The sequence below is a fragment of the Lacerta agilis genome, chromosome Z (assembly GCF_009819535.1).
Source record: "Lacerta agilis isolate rLacAgi1 chromosome Z, rLacAgi1.pri, whole genome shotgun sequence".
Lineage (NCBI taxonomy): Eukaryota > Metazoa > Chordata > Lepidosauria > Squamata > Lacertidae > Lacerta > Lacerta agilis.
The window spans coordinates 28,090,037-28,114,200 of NC_046331.1; the positions used below are offsets into that span (position 1 = coordinate 28,090,037).

A 24,164-nucleotide genomic window follows, 5' to 3' on the forward strand; every position below is an offset into this window, starting at 1 on the left:
GCTTGCGTGGTGGGTAATAAATGCCAGGATTTATATCTGGGTAATAAATAATAAATAAATGTAATAATAAATGCAAATAATGTATAAGTGTATACAGTATACACATTGTGTTCGAGGGTGCTTTGTCCCCAGTAAACGTGCCACAGGATTTCAGATTTGTAGCAGCTCTGCACTGAGTGTCTGAGTACTCAGAAAGTTAACTCCTAGGTTAAGTGTGCACGAGACGGCAGCTCTCCATATCTCGCATCCCTCAGTCGGATGCCTTAAGTCCCACACTGAGCGAGATCTTCGGCGCGGAGTCGCCCTCGCAGGATCAGGCTGCACCTCTTGCGCACCTTCCCTTTGGCTAAGAAACCCAGTTGAAAATTCAAGCGCGGTCGCGGCTTATTTCCCAGTCACCTGTGCCTCTGGTTGGGGCGCGCGCAAACTTTCCCGCCACCCCTCAAGTTTTAAGTTTCTTTGCTGCCCCCCCCCCCCGCGCCGCGGTTTTCTCTTTCTCTAAGTCATAAAAGGTGTCCCACCCACCCACCTACCCCTCAATCCCGCAGCTAGAACGTCCAGCCCTTTCCCAAAAACGCAACCTCGGGTCGCAAACTCTCTTCCACTTTCCCTTTCCCTCCTCCCCCAGCTGGGTACCCTCCTCCTGATGCGTCCCGGCGCTCCATTCACAGGTACCCAACGCTCGGGGGCAAGGGAGAGAGGGCCCCGCCCCGCCTCGCCTCCTTCTCCATCCTTAGCCAGTGGCTGGCGGCCAGGCTGAGACCCCGACGCGTCGCATTGGCCGCCGGCCGCTACCGCTCTGCGCTCCTCCTCCGCCCCTTCGCTGGGAAGTGGGAGGCGACTCCGCGAGCGGCTGGGTCGTGGGAGTGCGTGCGGGGTGTTTTTTTTCTCCCCTCTCCCCCACTTCTTCCCCTTTCTCTCCTCTCTCGCTCTGCGTCTCCGTCTCCTCCGTTTCCTCGAGTGTTGCAAACAGTTTCGGGTGGAAAAGTGGAGCCGGCAAGGTTGGATGCTGTAGCTGCCGCCGCCGCTGCTGCCGCCGCCGATGATCCAGGCGCCCGGGGCGGAGTAGAAAGCATGGCCGTGTCTTCTCCCCCGATTATCCCGGCAACTTCGAGCGGCGGCGGCGGCGGCAGCGGCGGCACCAGCAGCGCCAGCACCGCCGCGAGCGCTGGGGGCTTGTTCCGGGCGGACGCGCTCTATCCCTCCAGCCCGTCGGAGTCCCCGCGCCTGACGAGCAGCCTCATCCACAGCTTCATCGCGAGCACCGCCAACGCTCCCACTGGCGTGCCGGGCAGCGGAGCTGGAGCAGGAGGCGGCGGTGGCGGTGGCGGCGGCGGCGGCGGGAACGAGTGCAAGATGGTCGACCTGCACGGGGTGAAGGTGGCTTCATTCCTGGTGGACGGGCAGGAGCTGATTTGCCTGCCTCAGGTCTTCGACCTCTTCCTCAAGCACCTGGTCGGAGGGCTGCACACCGTCTACACCAAGCTCAAGAGGCTGGACATCGCGCCCGTGGTGTGCACCGTGGAGCAAGTGCGTATCCTGCGCGGGCTGGGCGCCATCCAGCCCGGCGTTAACCGCTGCAAACTCATCACGCGGAAGGACTTCGAAACTTTGTACAACGACTGCACCAATGCCAGGTGAGAGAGTGAGAGAGAAAGAGCGCGTGCGTGCGTGCGTGGGTTTGTGCCTGTGAGGGGTGTATTTTTTTGGGGGGGGGGCATAGGATATGGCGGTTCAGGCCTCCCCCTTCACCGGGGTCCCGACCGTAGTGAGGAGCAGAGAGGTCCAAGTCCGTCCGGCCACGGCTCCCTTCCCTGCAAAAACCGGGTTCGTTTGAGGGAAGCGTCGCTTTCCATGGCTGAGTGGGATGTCGAAAGTATCCCAAGTGCTTAGCTCCTTGTCTTCCTGAAGCTGAATGGATGTTGCGTGCTTCTTTTAAAAAAAAATAATCACCCGCTTTTTTATTTGGGAACAAATCCCGTTAGGTTTCTGTGATGCTTGCTTTAAAAAGTAGGGTACGCTGCTTTTTTTCTTTGCTTCAGATAACAGTTCTGTATAAATCCGACATCCATCTAATTGCGAAGTCCCAGGGCAGGTCAACAGAATTGTGTTTTGAAGATCCCACGTGTGCACAAAAAAGTTTTAAGCCTTGTTCAATTTGCTTGAAACAGGAAAATGAGCTGAGGGAGCAAGGAACCACTGATGTGAGAGATGCAAACAGGTCTTGTGAAGTGCAACTTGTTTGGGTTTTGATTAAGAAAGAAAAAAGTTTCTTTGAAAGGGAACGAGGGAGTTTATTTTAAAACTCTTTGGAAGTGACTTGCCTGAGGAGTTGCAATTAAAATCAGTGGGCCGGGGGTGGGATGGGGTGTGTGGGTTGGAACCTTAAGCAAACTTAACTTCTGAAAGTTTAGCCGCATTGTAAGTGATGGTAGTTGGTAGGGAAGTATGTGATCATCATTGATGATTTGGGGTAGATTTGAGCAGACCTACTTGGACATTAGGCTCACAGAAATCCTAAATGGGGCTTGATTGCGTGGAAGCAAACAAGCTGCAGCTGTAGGCAAACTTACCAAGGAGTAAATTAGGCTGCAGCTGTAGGCAAACTTAGGAGTAGTGCTTGTCAAAATTGGTCATATTTGACCCAGTACATCTAATGCTTAATAGATGTTCAGACAAATGCATTTATGATGGGTGCCCTTACCTGCAACTGAGTGGGAAACTGGGATGCATGGCCAATTCACACATTATGTTGGACACTGGTTCTGTGGGTCCTAGCACCTGTATATAAATGATGGGGAATTTTATATTTACCCAGTGATCAATATTACACACTTTGGTTGGAAAATTCTCCAAGGGTAGAAATTTTTTCCGAGGGGAAATACTTAGCATCAGCAATATAGTTCTTTGAACAATACTGAGTGCACTTAGAGGAATATCTTGTTGATTTCATTCAGCAACCTTTACTTCCAACTGCAGGCGTTTAAAGAGTGGTTGTTTAAAACTTAGCTTCCTTGAAAGTAAGTTACAGTACTTTGATTGGGACAAACAGATTTTGTTTCCCCAATCAAATAGGGTTAGGAGTAGGGGATTTAGTACGCGCTTACCAGGAAGTAAGTTCAAATGAAAGGAATGCAACTTGTGGTAAAAAGTGGTAAAGTGTTCAACATTGAGGACCAGCCTCTTCCTTTTGATAATGAAACCCAATTTGTGTCTACCCAGAAGTAACTCCCATTCAGCTCAATGGGACTTGCATTCAGATAGAGTGCGCATAAGATCACAGCCTAACAGTGCAATCAGGAGTGAATCCCATTGAGTTCAGTGGGCCTTGTTCCTAGGTAAGTGGTTACCTGATTGCAGCCCTTACGATGCAATAATTAGCATGTTATATTAGGAACATGTGTATTTAGGGTTGCAGCTTAAACGAACCAGCAGGTGAGCATACCTGCACCTGAGTTTTAGGAAAAGTAGCTGCAGGAGCCCTGAGATGCTGCCTGGCTTCCCTTTGCTTTTCCTGACAAGTTTTTGTCTGTTGGGAGGGTCCCCCTCCCCATCTCCTTTTTTATCCTGTTCATCATTTCAGGATAAATTCAACATGAATCATTATTTTTCACTCTGCCACATTTTTCTTAGTTTTGTATAGTGTGTTGTCTGAATGCCTGCCCTGCCGGGTAGCATTATTGGGGGTATAAGCAACAAAAAGCCCCGGGGGCACCTTGGAGTCTGCTGTCATGTACCCTTGGTGCAGTAGGTGAAATTGTGTGGCAGGTCAGGGAGTCTATCTTTGTATTCATCCCCCCACCCACCCAAAAATTTGCACCAATTGCTCTGTGCTGTAAGATTCCAAACATGGCACAAAGTTGGTCTGTCCAGAAACTGGAATTTGTGGGTGCTTCTTCCCTGTACAGTGAAAGTCTTATTGGACAAGTTCTGCTGGTCTCTTCAAATCATTGACCTTAAATCTCATTGACCCTAAATCTTCTGTCCTCATTAGGATGCTCTTTGCCCAAAGGAGATTGCGACTGAATTAGATTATGCAAAGAAGTGTGTCACAACTTTTCCTAATAGTGATATAATATACGTGGTTGAGATGTTCATGTTGGGGATTATCTGGTATCCTTGCCCAGAGAATAACAAGGTTCACAGTTGTGGTGAATGTTAAAAGGAGAGAATTGCGTTTTTCAAATGTGTAGTAATAAATTTCTTTCTTTTTCTTTTGCAATTGTTTGGCAATCATTTTTTGCAATAGTTTTAACGTGCATGAAAGGATATACTTCTTTGCATCAAAACAGCACAGCACACACATACTTCGTATTCCTTTGAAGACGAAGAAAGTTCCCTGTTAGATATTATTTTCTGTGAAACTTTACCTGTTAGGATCTCGCTAGAGGTTGTGAACATAACTTGGTGATGCTGAAGCACATCAAGTGGGGGGAAATTCACAAGAGAGCATTGTGAGATAGGAACCTAAGAACTGAAGGAGAGTTTACAGACTAACTGTTGCTTAGCATAATTCTGGAACAATATCATGCTAGTGAGTTAGGAGGGTCTGTTGTGTTATCTCATTTGGAGCTGTTTAAAAGCAGCTCGGGTCTAGGGAACTGTGAAGAAGCTTCTTCAAATTTTAGGGTGCTTAATTCCATTATTAATTGATAAAGAAATGCATGCAATGTAAGCAAGAATCTTCAGGACTCTATAATGTAAATAAAAGCTTGCATCGGATCCTAAAACCTGAAACTATTAAATCATTTTTATTGGATTCCTCCCCACTCCCATCTTCTTCTGCAGGGAAGGACCTGCATTAAAAACCTATTATACATTTGCACATGAACAAATAAAGCATGTGTTAGTTAAAAAAAACCACATGGCAGTTTGATTAGGTCTATTGTGACTCATTGTGAGGTAAATGTTTTGCAACTTTTTTGTCCGCAATAGGAGCCTTGTGGTTGGTTACATGTTATTCCTTAGAACCTTTTATAGGAAAGTGTTGGTCTTATGTACAAAAGTGTGACTTGGATAACACGCTTTCTGCACTTGCTTGGGAAGTGTCCTAGTCCCTTAGAAACTGATAATTTCTCCAAGACTAGGCTCTTGATCACCCCATGTTAATTGTCAGTTTGGCAACAGGTAAAATTCTAGAGCTGCTCAGAGCACTTAACTCTTGCTCACATCCATACCTATTCAGTAATTTAGGTGCATATGTGACGGAACAAATTCTACTTCAGGACGGGGGGGGGGGGTTCTGTTTCAAGAATAAAGAGTTTAAAATTTCACAGGTTGGCTCCAATTCCTGGGTAGTTCTTTAGATTGAGGAATGCAGACTTCAGGCTTGTAGGACCTTCTTGGTATTTTACTAGAATTCTGGGATCTCCCAACTGTAGTCAAGTGCAGCATATAAGCACTTCGAAATAAAATAATTCTGAGCCCAGGATTTTCTTTTAAGTACAGAATTCAAGGGAGCTTTTGGTTCACTCTGAGTTACTCCTACCTTCCTTCATTTCACAGTACTTTTTTGGCGGGGGGAGAAGGGGGAAAAGTTTTTTTGTTGCTGCGCTTGCTAAACAATTAAGGGACAAGAATCTTTGCTGGTCCAATATAAATCAGAAGATCTACCAGTAGATTTACTGTCCTGCCTGCTTAAAATTAAGGACCAGGAATCAGATCTTGTGTCTGGCACCATGCTAGTTGACCACTGCCCATAGTTAACAGGGCAGCACATTTTGCTGACAACATAACTGCAAAAAATCCAATGCAAAGTTCTTAACAAATGTCTTTTGACATTCTTGGTTCCATTTGGCACTGAGTGGGAGATGGGCTCTTTGAGCCATTGACAAAACTTGCTGGAGGGGAGTTATGAAATCGGGTCTAATAATGGATAAATCTGATGGGGCACCCTGAAAGCAAGAGGCTTGAAAGCATGGAGAAACATAAAATGTGAATATGGGAGAGCTATTTGTGCAGCAAAGATATAATACAGAGATTGGGGAAAACAGCTTCTGCCTCCCAAAGTGAAACAGGAAAAACTCAAAACTGTTATGTGTGTTTTGCTAGTTAGATTTTTTTTTTCAAATCTGCTCCTACAGCTAACTCAGTGGCCCTTGTAGCTATTATTTCTAATTGTTTCTGCTATCTGCTTAATTTCAACTCTCTGATCAAGTTGTTCTGATAGCAATTATCAATCTTACTGGAAATGAATTGCTGCGTTTTTATATTAATCATCCTGTGAGATACTTGTTTTCAGTTTTGACTCAACCACCATATCAAATGAATCCATCCATCAAAACAAATCTACTTCAAATTTTGATTTAAAATCTGTGTCATTGAATGTGTGGATTATATGCACTGGAATTTTCTCATATTTCAACATTTCTGAGTTAGACCCGCGCATATAAGATGAATCCAACCGTTTCCTCTTGCAGGGTCACCTACACTAGTTCAGTGTCTGCACCTGGAAAGTGAAATTGTCAAGATGATATTATTGAGCAGGTGGGGTAATTTTTTTCCTGTATGCATTCTTCAAAAATATCGCTCAGTCATTGCACAAGTCAAGTTATGGGCTATTTTGCTCGCCAATCACCGCCACAACAAAAAAGTTACAGACACTTCAGATCGCTCTGATATAATGTCAACTTCAGTGGGGGCTTGAAAAGCTGTTTTGAAGTTTCACATCCTTTTCGTGCAGCAGGATGAAATATTAAACAGGAGCACCTTAAGCTAAGCCGAGGGACAAATGTTTCCTTATGTGTCTCTTTGATTTTTAAAGTGGAACTCAGCTACTGAATTTGTGACAAACTATAGTAAGCATCTCATGCACTCAGATCCTAAGTGTTCCATGGAAGTCCTGTTGAAAACATACACTGCTATAATTTAACGTTTGGGGAAAGGCCGTAGCTCAGTGCTAGAGCATCTGCTTTGCAGAAGGTTCCAGGTTCTACACCCAGTGTCTCCAGGTAAGATGACGAGAGACTCTTGCCTGCTGGGAACTGGTGCCAGTCTGTGTTGGAAGTACTGAGCTGGATGGACTCAGAATAAGGTGCTGTTTATGTGTTAGGATTTCAGACAATGATAATCTGCTTATGTACCCATATATTTGTTGTTCGGCTGAAATATATTGTACAGTACATGCTTAATTAAAAGTCAGCCCCATTGAGTTCTGAGTAGATATGTATAGAAGTTTCTTACTTGCAGTCTGAATTTTAGAATCAATATTAGAATAAACTTTTCTCACATAAGCAAAGAAGGGTGATTGGTAGAATAGAGGCTGTACAAAGAGCATTATAAATGTTATACCTTTCCCTCCTTTCCCTCCTAATAACGAGGAAGCATTGTTAAAAAGAAACACCAAGAAAGTCCCCTGAATCTGGCCTGTACATACGCACTTTATTCTAACTGTTTCTAGTTGTAGGGTCTGTTAAACAGAGTCCAGTAAAGTTGCTGGTTTTTATGAGAAAAATCATGTCAAAGTTATAGTTCTAGGACTTATGCGCCACTCTGCAGATTTCAGTGCACACATTGTTCATCCATGCTCACTTAAATAAATGGCATGCTTCTCCCTACATAAATTGTCAGCAGGGATTTAAACTTGCCCCAAGCTGTATGTGGAAAGTGTTAATTTTGCTGGTTTGGGCACAGATGTGAATTTGGGGGGGTGGCAGTCTTGGGGTCATGTAATGCAGTGGCTAAGAAGTGAGCCTTCAGTTCAATTATTTAACCTGCCGCAAATTAGCCTTGTGGCTTCAGGAAACCACTGTTCCCTTACTCTCCACCTCTTATCATTTGTAAGATGGGAATATTAATACTGAACAACCTTACAGTGGTGGTCAAATTATGAGAAGGAAAGCTGATGGAGGGCATAATCCACCCCGGGATACTTCCCCGTACTAGCCAAATTATTTCCCCTCCGTAGCATTTGAAATACAGTGGCAAAAAGGGCCAGCATAAAAGACAACGTGATTAGTTTTGTTCTGCCTTTTCCCTCAAATTTGAGCACCACATTACATGTCTGTTAGAATCAATGTGTGTGAAGCATCTTGAACACTGAATATGCACTATAGAAATGCTTTGCTTAGTTAGTAGCATTATTTTACCAGCATATGTATAAGCTTATTCACCAAGTCTCACTGAAATTAATGGGATTTACTTCCTAGTAAATATGTTTAGGATTGCATCCTACGTGTCCAGAGACATGGAGAAACTGTGTGTGTGTGTGTGTGTGTGTGTGTGTGTGTGTGTGTGTAAAGCCAGAGGTTTAATGTGCTTCTGTGTGTGCAATTCAGAACAGTTTTGGCTTTTGTTTGCCTTTAGCACACTGAATATCTTACTGGCTCATTGATAAAGAAATCTAATTTGAAGGAACAGTGATTTAAAACAAATCTTGTAATTTCTGAGAGCTCTAAGATTTCTCCAGCTGCAGATGAAATGCTCCCCCCCCCAAAAGGGAAATGTTTGTACGTTTCCATTAGATGTTTGAGTTTTTATGGAAGCAATTTCTTCACAAACTCTCCCTACCACCTCCTCTCTCCTCCCCTTCCCCCAAAATACGGCATTCTGTGCTCCTGGAGCCAAAGCAAAATAATTAGGCATTAATGATGTTCTCGCCACATATTCAAAAGGTCTTTGGAAGCATTTTTCCTCTCCCCGCATCTCTTTTTCTCCTTTTCACCATCTCAACCTGCAGAAGAACTCTTCAGTGTCACTTCAGATCCGACAATTCTGAAAAGATGTAGGGATCAGAACGCGCACACTTTCAAAACTCATTGGCTCTGGCAAGGGAAATTGAGCATTTGCACCCAATAAGCCTGATTGTGGAACTGAATGCAAATTGTGTTTTGATTTATCTCTTTTTCGCTTCCCCCCCCCTCCATTTGAATTGATCTTGCATTAATTTTGCCAAGCAGCTCTGTGAGGCTGCAGATGTTGCCCTGTGTTTAATAAATCAACGAGACGGATCTGAATGAATCACTTCAGATGGATTCTCTGCTCGGTTTGATGTCTAGATGTTATTCTTAGCTTGTTATCGTGACAGATGCATTAATGTTCCCATACACTGCCAGCAATGTCAAAGAGATTGAAGCTTTTAAAGTGGCGGTAACCTCTCTCCCCCTCCCTCCCTCTCTCCAGGTTTTCTAATGGGGGAAAAAAAATCTCACAATTTTTCCTCCCAAAAACCCCAAAACAGTATTTTTAGCAAGAGGAGGAAACCATAAGTAAAGCCATAAACTTAACCGTGGCGTAAGATGATTCTGGAGGGTGGGTGAAAAGGGGAATTAACCTCTTGATTAGCCAGCAAGTCAGGGTTAAATTTGTAAGAATTTATTTCTGAATGATTAATTATTGCACAATGGCAGAAATCAATATATGTATCTAAATATAGCACAAGGTCTTTTAATAGCGTAACCATTTTCTCAACATTAATATTTCATTGCAAAAGGAAAAGGAGGATTGGGGGGGGGGAAAGGATGACCAGGATAAGTAATATAAGATTAAGTATGTTGAAAATGAAAATGTTGAAAACAGAACTAAATTGATTGCTTTTGTTGTTGTGGCTGAGGGTGGGCTTTTCTCATTTTGGAGGTGGGTGTTAATTCAGTTGGACTTGACATTTCTTAGGTTTCTTCTCTTGGATCCATCAATTTTACACTAATTTAAAACGGTCTCACACATGTACCAATACCTTGGTTGGAAATGAATGAATATTTGTTGACAGGCACATTCTGGTAACTTTTCCTACAGAAGTAGCATTTGGCATCACAGATCATAAAGTTGCGTAAAGTACCCTGACGGCTGCTGCTTTTTTTAACAGAGCATGCTATTTTAAATTCTAAACATGCTCGTGGAAAAGGAAAGATATCTTGGTTATTGCACTGTAGCATTTTACCCTGCCGTACTAAATTCAATTTATTACCTGGCTTATAATATTTTAATGGCCTCTTCGGACCCCCTGCTACCCCCACAACCCTTATGACTGACATATGAGGAACTAGTACTTTGTATGGGATCTGTTTCTGTCTGCGTTAAGGGTCTTAGAATGTTATTCAGCCATAGTTGAACACTTTTAAATCCCGTTGATTTCAAGGGGGGATTAAGCATGCACTTCAGTCTATCTCCTACTGAAACTGGTGGGGCTTAAAAAGTGTTTATAGTTGGCTGGATCATGCCCTTAGTGCCCTGCCAAATGACGTGGGAGGAAAATATTTCTAGTGCTTTATTTTTCTATGGCAAATTTTATCTTTAAAATAAGTTTTATTAGGAACAACAAATGGGTGCTGATTTCAAATGTGATAGTAAGGAAGTTTGACAGTTTTGAAAGCACTTGTACGTTTGTTTATTAAACACAGTATAAGTAAAACAAATATGCTGAATTAAATTTGTAATTAACGTGGAGTCCAATAATTACTGGTTGCACTTTCACCCAACACTTAACCATGCTGGCTGAGTATGGTGGGGATTGTAATCCAAAAAATATGGAGGGCACCAGGTTGGCAAGGTCTGATTTAAAACTCTAGGTTGTTCAGCAAACTGTGAGCTATCTTACAGGCAAAGGAACTATGGCTAGTTGGTCCAAAAAAAGGGATCAGCAAACTTTTTCAGAAGGGGGCCGGTCCACCACTGTCCCTCAGACCTTGTGGAGGGCCAGACTATCTATCTATCTATCTATCTATCTATCTATCTATCTATCTATCTATCTATGGGAAATGAACAAATTCTTATGCCCCACAAATAACCCAGAGATTAATTTTAAATAAAAGCACACATTCTACTCATGTAAAAACACACTGATTCCCGGACCGTCCATGGGCTGGATTTAGAAGGGGATTGTGCCGGATCTGGCCTCCGGGCCTTAGTTTGCCTACCCATGCTCCAAAGACTGGGTCACTTTCCTGCTGCTCTTCCATTGTGTTTCTATAGCTTGATGAGCATTTGGAGTTGGCTGGCCAAACGAACTATGGTTAAGTGAGGCTGCTAGGCTTGGACATAACACCAAACCACAGTTAAACAAGCCATGGTTTATGAGCCAACAACAAACTGTTGCAGTTTGTTTCCAGAAAGCCAACTCTGGTTAAGCCATGCTTTGGCTAAACAACTATATCATAGTTTAATGTTCAAACCTCGACAACATCTTCTAGTGTAACTCCTTTATCGTCATTGAACCAGTGGTATTTAAAATAGTCATATGGTCGTAGATGGTATTGCTGTGCTGTGTTTGCGTTTTTTCCTTTGCTGAAGCTTTCAAAGTCCTACTCCTCCTTACATCTGTTGAAATTTTCCATCTCTCTTTCAGTTTTGAGTAGATGTTTCTTTTATCTGAACCCTTTACTTCAGATAGGAGTCATTACTCCAGATGAAAGCTTTTTTAAAAAACAAAACAAAACAAAAACCTGTCCTCAACTCCTTAAACCTGCAATATATATTAAATGGAATAACTGGTGTAAAGACACTTGTAAATAGGAGATTTTTTGCCTCGTGCCTTCACCTGCTATTCAAACATAGCTGAGCAAATGTAAAGTTCTTCTTGATGTTCCAAACAGAGGGTTGCCGCTAATGCTCGTCCTTTGTAGAGTAGACCCATTGAAATCAATGAGCATGCCTAACCCAGACCTATTAATTTCAGTGGGTCTGCTCTGAGTTGGACTTAGGAGGATACAACCCTATGTCTGCAGTTCTGCATGCAATGAAGCAACTTAAATCCCGCTGAAGTTAATGGGGCTCATGCAGCTTAACTGTTTACAGGCCCGCAGCCAAAGGCGTTCTCTTTCCCATTCATTAAGCCCCTTTATATATCCTGTAGGAATCCTTCGCTACACCTCATTCAGTTGTGTAGGCATTTTTTTTTTTTTTTTTTTTGCTATTGACCTCAAAACCTCAGTTTCAGCAACGACTGCAATGAGAACGCAACAAGTTGTGAAGAAAGAACAGACCTGATTGGAAAAGCCACAAATTTGAACTCTTTAGTGCTCTGAAAAGAATCTCCAGCAGTGCAGCCAGGCTCATTCTTTGCTATACAGTATATGTGCAGGGCAATTTTTTTATTTTAAAAAGAGTGTTTTGATTAAACATGAATTACTAAGTGCTACAGCTAGTCTAGCATGTAATGGTTCTCAGTGATTACAGATTTATTCTGCTTGATATATTAGAGACATCCCTTGGGGCAATGCGGTTTTGCTCTCCATGGCCACCGGTTAACGCACGCTTCTGAAAGGCAGCAGAGTGCGGGGAGAAACTTTTCCCCACCAGTTCTACAGCTGGAGAATTAGAAATATTAATAACCACAGCTAAAGGCATTATGTCTGTCCCTGAAAGGTTCCAGTGTATGCCTTTTTATATCCATGTAATTAATGACCTAGCGATATAGCATCCCTTGTATATGTCCTTTTTCACATGAACTTCTCTGTCGTCTCTCTGCCATAAGTGAGAGTAAGGAGATTATGTTTCTTATGTCTGTATGCTATTTTGACCTTCTAAGCCTGTTTTCCTTGTTGCATTGCGTTGCGCCAGACGCATGTTCTTGATCTAGCTCTATGAATTCTCAATAAAAATCCAAAGTCATGCAAATAATTAAATTGACAGCATAACAGCAGTTCTTATGTCCATGCAACATTTATTTTCCTTTTAGGATATATATATATATATATATATATATATATATATATATATGTAATCCTGCTCCTTATCAGTAGTTCTAATGTAGTTTCGCAAACGTTTAAAGCTTTACAAAATGTTCAATTACTGTTGTGTGCAGTGATCATATCGGGTTCCTCGTGGCTGATCTCTGGTAACAGCATTTAAACTGCAGTTAGAGACAACACGCTATTTATGCACTGGGTTAAAAAGGAAAAGAGTAATATTGATCTGCCTGTGGATTAAAGTTTTCTTTTCTTTTTTAAATCGGTAACAGCTCAAACACAAAAGGCTTCTCCTTCCCCCCCCTCCCCTCAACCCCTTTATGATTTCTCAAGCCTGCCATTGATCTACTGGTTTTATTGCATTCATTATTTATTAAAAGAATTTGCAAGCTAAACATAACGCTAAGCTAGTTTGCACAGAGGGACCGCACTTAGGAAATTGAATGGAGATTGCATTAGGGATGAACATCTGTGCTGTTTTTCCACTCGTGTATTTATTGGTTTGTATAAAAGGTGTATTGGATTAACAGTTATAACTGTTATGGCATGAAGCTTTCTCTCTGAGACCCCAGGCAATTTAGTTGTTGTTAGGGAAGGTTGCCGCCTTTACTTATTGTAAAACCCGCGACAATCCCAGACTTGGCATGTTCTCTCTCTCTTTTTAATGCAGCTGTTTCTGTTTGGATATAAAACACAATACATTGATTGTATGATACATGCAATATCGAAGATGATGTAGCATACAGACGGCCACCCTCTCTACTTTCTGGTGACGACAGGTGTAGTTTTGTAAATTAGTATGGAAATAAACTTCATCCTATAACCCTAACCTCACTTACTGGTTACTAAGCACCACTGGAACTCAGTGGAGCTTATTAATGAGTCAATATGTTTAGGGTCTTACTCTCTTAAGAATTTGTGCTATATTATTTTGACTTGGTGAACCACTCAGAACTCTGGTGGCAGCACTCTTAACTAGCAGCCGCTTCTGGATATTCTTCAAGGGTAGCCCCACATAGAACACATTACAGTAGTCTAATCAGAAGGTTAAGGTAAAAGGTAAAGGGACCCCTGACCATTAGGTCCAGTCGTGTCTGACTCTGGGGTTGTGGCGCTCATCTCACGTTACTGGCCGAGGGAGCTGGCGTACAGCTTCCGGGTCATGTGGCCAGCATGACAAAGCCGCTTCTGGCGAACCAGAGCAGCGCATGGAAACGCCGTTTACCTTCCCGCCGGAGCGGTACCTATTTATCTACTTGCACTTTGATGTGCTTTTGAACTGCTAGGTGGGCAGGAGCTGGGACCGAGCAACGGGAGCTCACCCCATTGAGGGGATTCGAACCGCCGACCTTCTGATCAGCAAGCCCTAGGCTCTGTGGTTTAACCCACAGCGCCACCAGAACAAAATTATATACCAGAACATAATTTTCCCCTTGCAAGGCTCTAATGCAGGCATCTGCAAACTTTTTCAGCAGGGGGCCGGTCCACTGTCCCTGAGACCTTGTGGGGGGGCTGGATTATATTTTGAAAAAATAATAATGAACGAATTCCTATGCCCCACAAATAACCCAGAGATGCAGTTTAAATAAAAGGACACATTCTACTCATTTAAAAACACGCTGATTCCTGGACTGTCCGCGGGCCAGATTGAGAAGGCGATTGGGCTGGAACCGGCCCCCGGGCCTTAGTTTGCCTACCCGTGCTCTAATGGTATACAAATGGCTTGTAAATCCTCCACATAGGCCTCCTTGTGACCATGCTGAATCAAGGAGTGCCCCCAAGCTGCACACTAGTTCCTTCAAGGAGAGTTAAACCACATCAGCAACAGCAACCAACCCAGAATACCTTCCATTTATCTGCATTAAGACTCAGTTTATCAGTTCTCATCCAGCCCATTACTTCCTACAACACCGACCAGATTAAGAAGATTAAAAACCTGCATATTGACTGCAACTTCATATAGACTTCATATCATTGTGTTAGTTTGATGTCAATGGATGAAATATGAAATGGGATAAGTAACACCCAGGAACAGGTAATGCGTTGGCTGAGGTGCTGGTTCCTGTAGAGTCATTCCCTTATTGCTTAACCTGGCTCTCGCTGCCGTTTCTCAGAAGCCCTCTAAATGTCTAGGTTGAAATGCCAGCTGGAGGACTGTTTATTCCACATGCTCTTTGGGTGGAATATCCAGCCTTGTGTGTCATTTAGACTTTGTGACACATGTACCCACCCAAGGCCTAATGACTTGTCTGCAGATGAGCTGTTATTTATTACAGTCATGTAGAATAAAATTGATTGTCTTCTGAAATTAATCTTTCATTTGCCTCTAGCTCTGTTTTTAATACAGGACACACAGTTGCCTGTTTTGCAGAAATACTGTTTAATCACATTAATATCTCCCCCTCCCCTTTTCTCTCTTCTCTTCCTCCCCCCCTCCCACCTGCCCGCCTCTGGGCTGGGGAAGATAATTGTACAAACGAACAGCAAAATCTGTATCTTTAACTTCTCTTTATGATTAAATTATGCAAATGACTTATCTCCTGCCCTTCCAAGCAGTAATCATCTAATTAGGAGTGATGTGTTAAAGGGACAGTTTTGAATTGGGAGGGGGGAGAGTTGGAGAGAGAGAACGAGAGAGAGAGCGAGAGCGAGAGAGAGAGAATGAGACATGGAAGGACTCATTTTTTAGCCCTAATGCAGGGACAGCATTGGATGGCAGGTCTGAAAGCTATATGCTTAAAAGCTCTTGTTACACTCTGTGCAGGTGTTATTCTAAAAGGGGTTGTCTAGCACCTAGTTATTCATTGCCTGACTTCAAGGATCTGCTTTGCAACGTGATGCCCCCCAGATCTTGTTGGACTCTCAGTTCCCATCAACTCTGACCATTGGCCTTGCTGACTAGGGATGATGGAAAGTGGACTTCGCAACATCAGAGGAGCACAGGCTCCCCACTTCCATTTTACTGCTTTGTATTGAGTTCTTTAGTTCAGAGATAATTACCGTATATACCCGAGTATAAGCCGACCCAAATATAAACTGAGGCACATAATTTTCCTACAAAAACCTGGGAAAGCTTATTGACTCGAGTATAAGCTGGTTCACCTTTGCCGCTGTGAAGGAGGAGGAGGAACGAGCAACCCGAAAGCAGCCCTTTGGGCTGCTCCTTCCTCTTCCTCCTTCACCAAGTTTGCATTTATGCGAGCAGTTCAGGAATGGAACAAGCTGCCTGGGGAGAGTAAAGAACCGCTGTTCTTGTACGCTTCTTAAGGAATGGTTGACTGGGGAGAGCAGGTGGCGGCATGAGCGGAGAGAAAGGGCTTCTTTCTCCGCGCTCCCACAGCCCGCCTCACTCGAGTATAAGCCGAGGGCAGCTTTTTCAGCACAAAAAATGTGCTGAAAAACTAGGCTTATACTCAAGTATATACAGTATTAAAAGGGTATTGAGTTGCCTTGAATGCTGAGAACCAGTCCCCATTGCAGCCTTTTCCAAGCTTGGGTTCCTAGTTGTTGCTGGACTTCAAGATCCACCATTGGCTGTGCTGGGCATGATGGGGACTGGAGCCCAACAAAAACTGGGAAGCAAAGTTTGGGGAAGAACACTCTGTTGCCTGTCTGATGCAGACAGCAACAAGGAAGGAAAGAACTGATGCTGGTTACATGTATGAGCATCAAAAGTATTGAGGCAGATAGAGAAGAGTAAGATTGGTATTGAGAAGACTTAAATTACCCAAGCCTCTCAGGAGCTACTGGGTTAAGAACCAGAAACCCTCAGCCCATTATGGTGAGCTGTGCTATGGTGCATCTCCTAGGGCAGTGAAGTATTCTAAAACTGGTTTCTCTCACGATAGGTTTTCATTGGGCACTTGTAGACCAAGGTCTATAGGAACATAGGAAGCTGCCTTATACTGAATCAGTCCATTGGTCCATGTAGCTAAGTGTTGCTTGCACTAACTGGCAGCAGCGCTGCAGCTTTTTCAGGTAATGGTCTCAGCAAGCCCTACCTGGATATATGAGGGCCTGAAGCTGGGACTTTCCGTATGGTAAGTAGATGCTGTACCACTGAGCTATGGTCCTGTTTAGTTTGGGGTTTGGGCAGTTGTGGCTTATCTGGCTTGGGAGCATTTTGATGTGAATCCTGCTTTGGTTCCTCACCTCTGACTCTGTGGCGCAGCATCTGGTTTCTGGCTCTTCTCTAGCAGCTACCTGTGACATATAAGTATATTTATGGCTATGCTATGTTAGGAAGAGCTAGGGATGTGTGGTAAATTTTATTCAGTTCACATTTAAAGGCAAACCTTACTAATCCACACTTTGCAAAACAATGCTTGAACCAAAATAGCCATCCTTCAAAATTCAAATTTTGCTGAATTTTGCATTCGAGTTCTCCAACCAACCAATATCTACAAAAAAATGCATCTATTAGGGGAAAGTGTCCATATAAAATAATACATTACTGAAAATAACCTAGACAATGAGTTACACTAGGCAAGGCATGACCAAACCTGGCTCTTCAGCTGTTTTGGGACTACAACTCCCATCATCCCTAGCTAACAGGACCTGTGGTCAGGAAAGATAGGAATTGTAGTCCCAAAACAGCTGGAGGGCCAAGTTTGGCCACGCCTGCACTAGGCAATGTATATTGAATGCTTTCAAAAAATCTGTATATTAGGGAAGATTGCATAAAACTTGCATACGGTATTTAAGGAAAATTCAAACGAAAATTCTACTGAATTTTCTTTTTATTTATTAGTAAAATAATTCTTTATTTCATTTCAATCATTACAAATTAAACAAAAGAGAATCATAATGAAAATAATTTACATAGCCAACACAAAGTATAATATACGTGCCAATTATCTCTTCTTCCCTTTCCTCCCCTCCCCCCATCCCTTCCCTCCCCTCTCTGTATTCTACTGAATTTTCAAGATGACTTAATTTTGTTGTTGTTGTTCCTGACATGGAAATGTGGAGAGCTGAATTCAAGATGGCGGAAATGAGAAACTGAGAGAATTCAATTAAATTTTATTGCACACTTTCCCCAACTGTATAGGTATTTGGAAATATTACTTGGCTGGAGAACTGCATAAAACATAGGATTGCTGTGTTATACTTCATGTATTGCTTTAAAGGTAAAGGGACCCCTGACCATTAGGTCCAGTCGTGTCCGACTCTGGGGTTGCAGTGCTCATCTTGCGTTACTGGCCGAGGGAGCTGTCATATAGCTTCTGGGTCATGTGGCCAGCATGACAAAAGCCGCTTCTGGCAAACCAGAGCAGCGCACAGAAGCACCATTTACCTTCTCGCCGGAGCGGTCCCTATTTATCTACTTGTACTTTGACGTGCTTTTGAACTGCTAGGTGGGCAGGAGCTGGGACTGAGCAACAGGAGCTCACCCCGTGGCAGGGCTTCGAACCGCCAACCTTCTGATCAGCAAGCCCTAGGCTCTGTGGTTTAACCCACAGCGCCACCCGTGTCCCCATGTATTGCTTTAGGAAGTGCAAACTAGGTAGGATCATCTTTAAATGTGAACCAGATCAAATCCCACCCCCCATCCCTTGTTGCAGGCCTGGAATCTTAAAATTTACAAACTGTACAACTGACTTACCCAAAATATAATACGATCTATATCAACAGGATTTACCTGCAATGAAACAGGTTAAGGGATGGGAGCATGGATGTGAACCTCTCCATTAATTCCAGAAACAGTGTTACAAAACGATCCACTGCCTCAGAAATGCACCTTGCCACTTCTCTCCCCCCCCCCAATTTTTTATGGTGCTGCTGCATCCCTTGAATTATTATTGATACACACATGTCATCTTAGCTTCCAAGACAGCTGCAAATGGTGTGATCTTTTTTTCTAGGTGTGTGATCTAGGCAGAGGGAAACTTCAAGTGAGCTGTGTTCATGCTGCTCTGAACCATTTGCCATGGAAAAATAAAAAGGGTTCATGTAACATGATAATCCTGGGCAGCTTGTGTCTCTCTTTGTACCTACATCTTCCCCTTCATGTTGTGACAATGGTGGTGAATGCTAATGAAACAGTACATAGGTTAGCCCCCTTAGCAGTAATTTTAAGATAATTAGTTAAAGAGTCTACAAAGGAGGAAACACAAGTTCTTTTTTACCCCATAAAATAGCCCCACTATGCGGCTCATACGACTTGGATTATTCACTACGTGATCTCATAGAGTAAAATCACTCCATGGCTCTGTGCACAGGATGACTTGCATCAAAGTCTAAAATGACCTCCACAAACTTGAATATTCCTTTTGTTGATTCCCAAGACCAGATTCATACAGTGGCCTATGAACCAACCACCATGTGGGGCCTCGTGGTAACTGTGGCAGCAGCTCTCTGAACTGATGGAAAGCGGATATGGAGAGGCCCCTTCTGGTCCTCTGTGTCCTCATGCAATCCCAAACATTGGCATCTTTTAACAGCAGGAAGTATCAAGGATGTCAGAGTGACTTCCTCCTTCCTCTCAGCATCAACTTGAACAAAATATTGGAGGGTGCTCCGTCTCTTTGTGGGAGATGATTATTCATTGCACACATTATTGCAAAGGACACAGTTACCTTAGAACTGCCAATGTTAACCTTGCTCAGTTTGGGGAAAACGAGCTGTAACCAATAAATGCCATTATTATCTTACTGGGGAATTAGGCATACTCAGAAAACTTGTGCCCCCCACAAACAGTATTGTAACTCTGAGAAAATGCAAAAGCCCCATGTCAGCTGGCTAATGCTTGTAAAATGCTTTGAAGATGAAAAGGAGAAAATAAATTTCAGCTTGCAACTAGTGACATTTCCTTCCTCAAGAAAGGCTAGCTGGCACACCGATTGCTCCTATTTATTAGCTGTGATTTATTTGTGAAATTCCAGCAGGGAGCCATACAAAGGTCTCCAAGTTGCGGGCTGAGATAAATTGTGCATTTTGAAATGTATTTAGCTAATTAAAATAGAAACCGCATTAAAAATATATTAAAAAGGAAGTGGGGAAAATCTTCAGTGGCTTGAAAGTTATTTACACTCAATGGCTGAAGCTGTTTACCATCCGTGCTTGCTGAGGAATATATTTGGCTGATACACCTGTGCTTGCAATCTAGATAAGCTGTTGTCCCTCTCAAGAGTAGCTGTTGGTACATTTTAATTCTCAAGCATGTGATCAGGTCCACTCAACAAAACTGGGAGAGTTTTGGCTGTTTAACACTGCCAGTTTTAAACTTTTTTTTTTAGGCCTTGAAGAGGACATTTAAGATATATTCTGTTGACCCGGCTGTGAACTGCTCACACAATTACCAACAGGTACCATTGATGATCCTTTGCTTGCTAAGGATCATCAAATGGTTAGAAGTAACAGTGACCTGCATGTAGCACGAAGGGAAAGGGGGTGAGTTGGGAACAAGAAGTTCCTGTGTCAAATCATAATACCCTATAAATCAGGCTAGATCAGATAGGGTTTCCATATTTCAAACAGCGAAAATATGGACAGAGCTCCTTTTCCCGGACATTTACCCCAGGCATTGCTGCCGCCTGCAGTATTCCGGATATGTTTGGGAAATTCTGGACATATGGCAACCTTATATCAGACCAGATCTTTGTCCAGTATCCTGTTCCCAGTAGTGGACAATCAGGTAGGGTGCCTTCCCAAGGGAAGAAGGCTCAGAGTCTAGGGATTGATGGTGGGACAACAAGGTGGGAGAAGACTGGTGGGAAGCTGAAGGTGTTGGAAGCTGAAGAGGTAACAGGGGAGAGTCTGGCAAAGTGAAGTGCAGAATCAGAGGCAAAAGCTGGCGTGGGGGGAGAGTGGAAGGAGGGAAGCCAAGAGGCAGAGATGAGTCAGGCTGGTGAAGAATCATGGGTGTCTCCCTTTCCTGCTGCGATGAGCTCCCCTTCCCCCTTGTTTCCCTTGTTTCCAGTACCAGAAGAGGTATGAAAAGGGTGAAGGAGAAATTGGTGACGCACCAACACAGTCTTGGGGGGAAAAAAGAAACCTGGAGAGGAGAGGACTTAGGCAGCTGTGGGGAGGTGGGGACCTTCAGTCTCAGCAACAGCTTCATGGGGGTAACACCTCCTGGATTTGAGTTGCTGTGCTCAGTAGGCCTGACACTCCCGTGTCAATGGTGTTTTTGCTAATAAAGAGTTAACTCCAACTTGCATGGTGCGTTTATTGGTCGCTCACTCCTGACACCTGTCAGCCATTGCTAAGCTTTTCAAATTCAAGGCCCCCTAGACCTAAAGTTTGAGTAAAGCAATGTAAAAAGGAAATGGAGAGAGAAACTGTGGTTTTAAACAACAGCATGGATTTGAATAAAGTAGCTTTTGCTCAGTTTTTTAAAACCATCATTTCCCTCTCAGTGATCCCCTATCCTTGCTTTACTCAAACCTCTGCTTTTGTTTAAAACTGCCAATTGCCTCTCTGTGTTTCTCACCCCACTTTTGTCCAAGTTCTGCTGTTTAAAAGAGAAACTTTCCCCCTTTCAGTACTCAGTACTCAGATTCTCCCTCTTACATTCCTCAGCTGCCTCATGTGAGAGAGATGAAAGAGGTGGAGCCCTCTAAAGAGTCCATAGTTCCTTCTCACCATGTATTTTACTTCTGGTACCACAAGTGGGACGCAGGTGGCGCTGTGGGTTAAACCAGAGCCTAGGGCTTGCCGATTGGAAGGTCGGCAGTTCGAATCCCCGCGACAGGGTGAGCTCCCGTTGTTCGGTCCCAGCTCCTGCCCACTTAGCAGTTTGAAAGCACGCAGTGCAAGTAGATAAATAGGGACAGCTCCGGCGGGAAGGTAAACTGCGTTTCTGTGCTCTGCTCTGGTTCGCCAGAGCCACATGACCCGGAAACTGTACTCTGGCTCCCTTGGCCAATAAAGTGAGATGAGCACCGCAACCCCAGAGTACGGTCAGGGGTCCCTTTACCTTTACCACATGAAGTGCTAGATTCTATGTAGCTATGTAGGCATCACAGGTAGACAAAGCATGTAGTAATTTAGAAGAGATACTTCATTGTCTGCAATACAGAAATGATAATGTTGGCCTACCTTGCAGAGCTGTCTTAAGGATTCCTAAGAATTTACCAAAGGTACCTTATTAGGCACTTGGATGTGCTGTCTGTGGTGCTTTTCGTGTGAGATGGTACTTGTGATGCGGAATATCAGCTGTCAGTCACAGCGCTTTTGTTAAGATAGGAGTACTGGCACCTCCTTTTCTTTAACTCCAAAAAAAAAGACCACTGGCTGTATTAAAGCAAAATATTTATTATATCAAATCATACAGGGCCAAAGGAATATGATTGATAGCTATGCCTGTATTCCAATGCTTCTGTTGGAAAGTTCTTAGACTTGGAGCAGGAGTGTTGCACCCACTTAAAAACACACATTTTGAAAACGGTGAAACTACATATAAAGCTGTTCTTTGCTTCATAGACTGCAGTCCTGTACACACTTACTAGGCAGTAAGTGACACGGAGCACACTAGGATCTTCTACGTAAACACATGTAGGATTGCACTGCCCATAGCTAGAATTATTGTGGCTGCTAAATCCATGAAAACCCTTTTATTCAAAGGCCACTTCATCTATAATCCAAGTATCAGTGTGCAAAATGAAAATGAATGGAGCACATGGACATTAAAATTGCGATATTTTTTTTCCTGGTGAAAAAGGTGAGGGGCTGATCAGCAGATTCTGTATTTATTTCTGGGAAAAGTAGCAATTTAAATTGTGCTTTGCCAGTTGATCCACAAGGGTATAAAAATGTTTTGCAAGGGACAAGGAAGGCTCCTGAAGCCTGGGGAGCTGCATGCAGCCCTCCAGGCCTCCCTGGTCTGGTCCTTGGAACTCTCCCTAGGCCACACCCCTCATTGGCCTTGCTTCTTATCCTACTTGAGAGATTTTGCTGGGTTGGAATATATCCTTAAGCTCTTACAATGCCTCTTGCAGGGCTGGCTCACCCATGAGGCAGGCTGAGGCAGCTGCCTCCAGTGGTGGAAGCCCAAGAGACAGCGCTCCTGTGGGCACTCCACCTACCCTGGCAGCACTTGCAACAGTGCTGTCTTCTGGTGAGATCTCGCAAGATCTTGCTGAAATATTGCAGCAGTTTTTTGCTCTCCATGAGATCTCAGAAGAGCTGAGCTAGACTATGTGAGATCTCACCGGAACCCGCTATGGCTGCTGCTGTTTTGCAGGTGCTGCTGTGAAAAGTAAAGGAGGGAGTGGGGCATAGCGAGGTGGCACCTTCCCCTTCTGCCTCAGGCGGTGAAATGGGACGCCCCACCCCGGCCTCTTGGTAGTGTGGATAGAGAATAGGGAGGTTGCACATAGGTGATGTGGCCTTTGAACTATAGAACATTCACCACCCTTCCTCTTCATAGAGACTGTTATTTGGGTAGCCTACTTCTCTCCCCCGCCCCCCCCCGCCCCTCTGTAAGTGTGCATTGTTGAGCAAGCCTCCTGGCTCCTGCAGCAAACGGAGGAGAAATTGGCAACTTCTTGATTTCTCGGTGTGTTTTAAGAGATTAATTGAAATGGATAATTAAATCATCTTGTGCCTTAAGTCAGCAGCTAATCGAAACCTAAGGAACTCAGATTGTGTTCTGCAAATGCATGCTCTGGGTGCAAACTCCCTTCCTTTTAAAGGCTATTGTTGAGTGTGGATGGCAGTGGAAATTTCACTCTTGGGACCCACCTACACCATACCTTCAAAGCAGCACCATACTGTTTTAAACGGTCATGGTTCCCCCCCCCCCAAGAAAAAAATCCTGGTGACAGTAGTTTGTACTGAGAGTTCATCATCACTATTCATCATCATAATCAGTTTTAGTAATAAAAATTTGATCTGTAATTCATCCTTCATCCTAAGGTCCCTCTCACATGCCCCTTAGAAATCAGAATGATACCAGCAATGTGTTATTTTAGGCACCTCCTTAAGACTTTTAAAAATTCAATCGGTTGACATTAACATTTTCAGGGTGGCATTGTTGGATAAAAACAACAGCACCTTTTATGTCCAGCACATGTAATATCCACTGAGCATCTGTTTGTCTTTGCTCTTTAGCTCATAGGAATTGAGAGTGCAACCTTACTCCTTAACAACTGGTAATCTGTTCCTTCCACTCATTTGCTGGGTCAGAATGGCATTTACAAGGTGAGCTCACACTCAGAAAAGCTTGTTGGACACAGAGGAACAGCGGGAGGAACCAGCTGGGAGCCCCTAAGCAAAGAAGGCTCAGGGGGCAAGACCTCCTGGAGATGTGCTGCTGTACACATTAGGCCTGACACTTCTGTGCTGATTGTGTTTTTGTTAACGAAGAGTTAACTCTAACTTACACAGTGTGATTTATTGCTGGCTCGTTCCTGAGAAAGGGGTTATGTGTGTGGGGTGGGTGTGTGACAGCAGGGTTGATGGTCAGAGTAAGCAGGGTTGCATCCAGGTTAGCAGCTGATGGGCATTGGAGCCCAAGAACATCTGGTGGATCATCTGGTAGATCCATGTCTATCTTTTTTAAAAAGCACAAACATTCACATTAGGCAGTATACAGTG

General features: G+C 43.6%; 1 protein-coding gene across 2 annotated transcripts in view; it reads left to right on the forward strand.

The window, feature by feature from the left end:
• The first annotated feature begins 801 nt into the window (after window positions 1–801).
• DACH2 (dachshund family transcription factor 2) overlaps window positions 802–24,164 on the forward strand; it is a 301,745-nt gene continuing 278,382 nt past the window's right edge. The window contains exon 1 of one of the 2 annotated variants that reach the window (XM_033138097.1): window positions 802–1,637. In XM_033138097.1, the coding sequence (XP_032993988.1) occupies window positions 1,075–1,637 (563 nt within the window). In that variant the 5' untranslated portion in view covers window positions 802–1,074. The remainder of the gene's footprint in view (window positions 1,638–24,164) is intronic. The other variant, XM_033138098.1, reaches the window with a different exon arrangement.